At 47.0% G+C, this 494-nt stretch overlaps 1 protein-coding gene across 1 annotated transcript in view; it reads right to left on the bottom strand.

Annotated features, from left to right (window-relative positions):
- Positions 1-254, bottom strand: part of T265_12156 (hypothetical protein) — a gene marked incomplete at both ends in the record, with an annotated part of 4,329 nt that extends 4,075 nt beyond the window's left edge. The window contains one exon of the mRNA XM_009179206.1: positions 135-254. Coding sequence (XP_009177470.1) covers positions 135-254 — 120 coding nt within the window. The remainder of the gene's footprint in view (positions 1-134) is intronic.
- Between the last annotated feature and the right edge of the window lie 240 nt (positions 255-494).

Genomic DNA, 494 nt, shown 5'->3' on the forward strand with positions numbered 1-494 from the left:
CCTTCAAATGCCATATAAACGCACGTAGTCAAGAAAGAAGTACCCACTCAACTGCGCGCTGATGATGTATCCTCGTGTGGTGACGAAACGTTTGCAAGCAAGTTGCCATGTTCGGCGAAGAGATCAACAGTTACCTGATCAACAACCATTAGAAAGATAGATGTTTTGCGTGGATCCCCGGGGAGATTAGAAGTGTCCGAATCATATGTGTCATCGAGGATTTCCGCGCCCCTGGACCTGAAGTCCCTCCGCATGTTCTATGCACAAAGGCAGCACATTCCCCAACCGGTTTTGCTACATTCACATTCACATGTGGACCTTCGAACTTATGTGGCGGACTCGCTAAAGCTTTCTATCAGGGAGTCGTTTCCAAGGAGTCTATCTAGGCTGCTCTTCTATGCATTCGTGAATGATAAAATAATGTTTGTTACACAGATCTGACACTCCCCCGGGGTTAGGCCACTTGTGTTCTACTATAGCCTTCTGTGTATGAG

Source organism: Opisthorchis viverrini (genome assembly GCF_000715545.1).
Source record: "Opisthorchis viverrini unplaced genomic scaffold opera_v5_1205, whole genome shotgun sequence".
NCBI classification, from domain to species: domain Eukaryota; kingdom Metazoa; phylum Platyhelminthes; class Trematoda; order Opisthorchiida; family Opisthorchiidae; genus Opisthorchis; species Opisthorchis viverrini.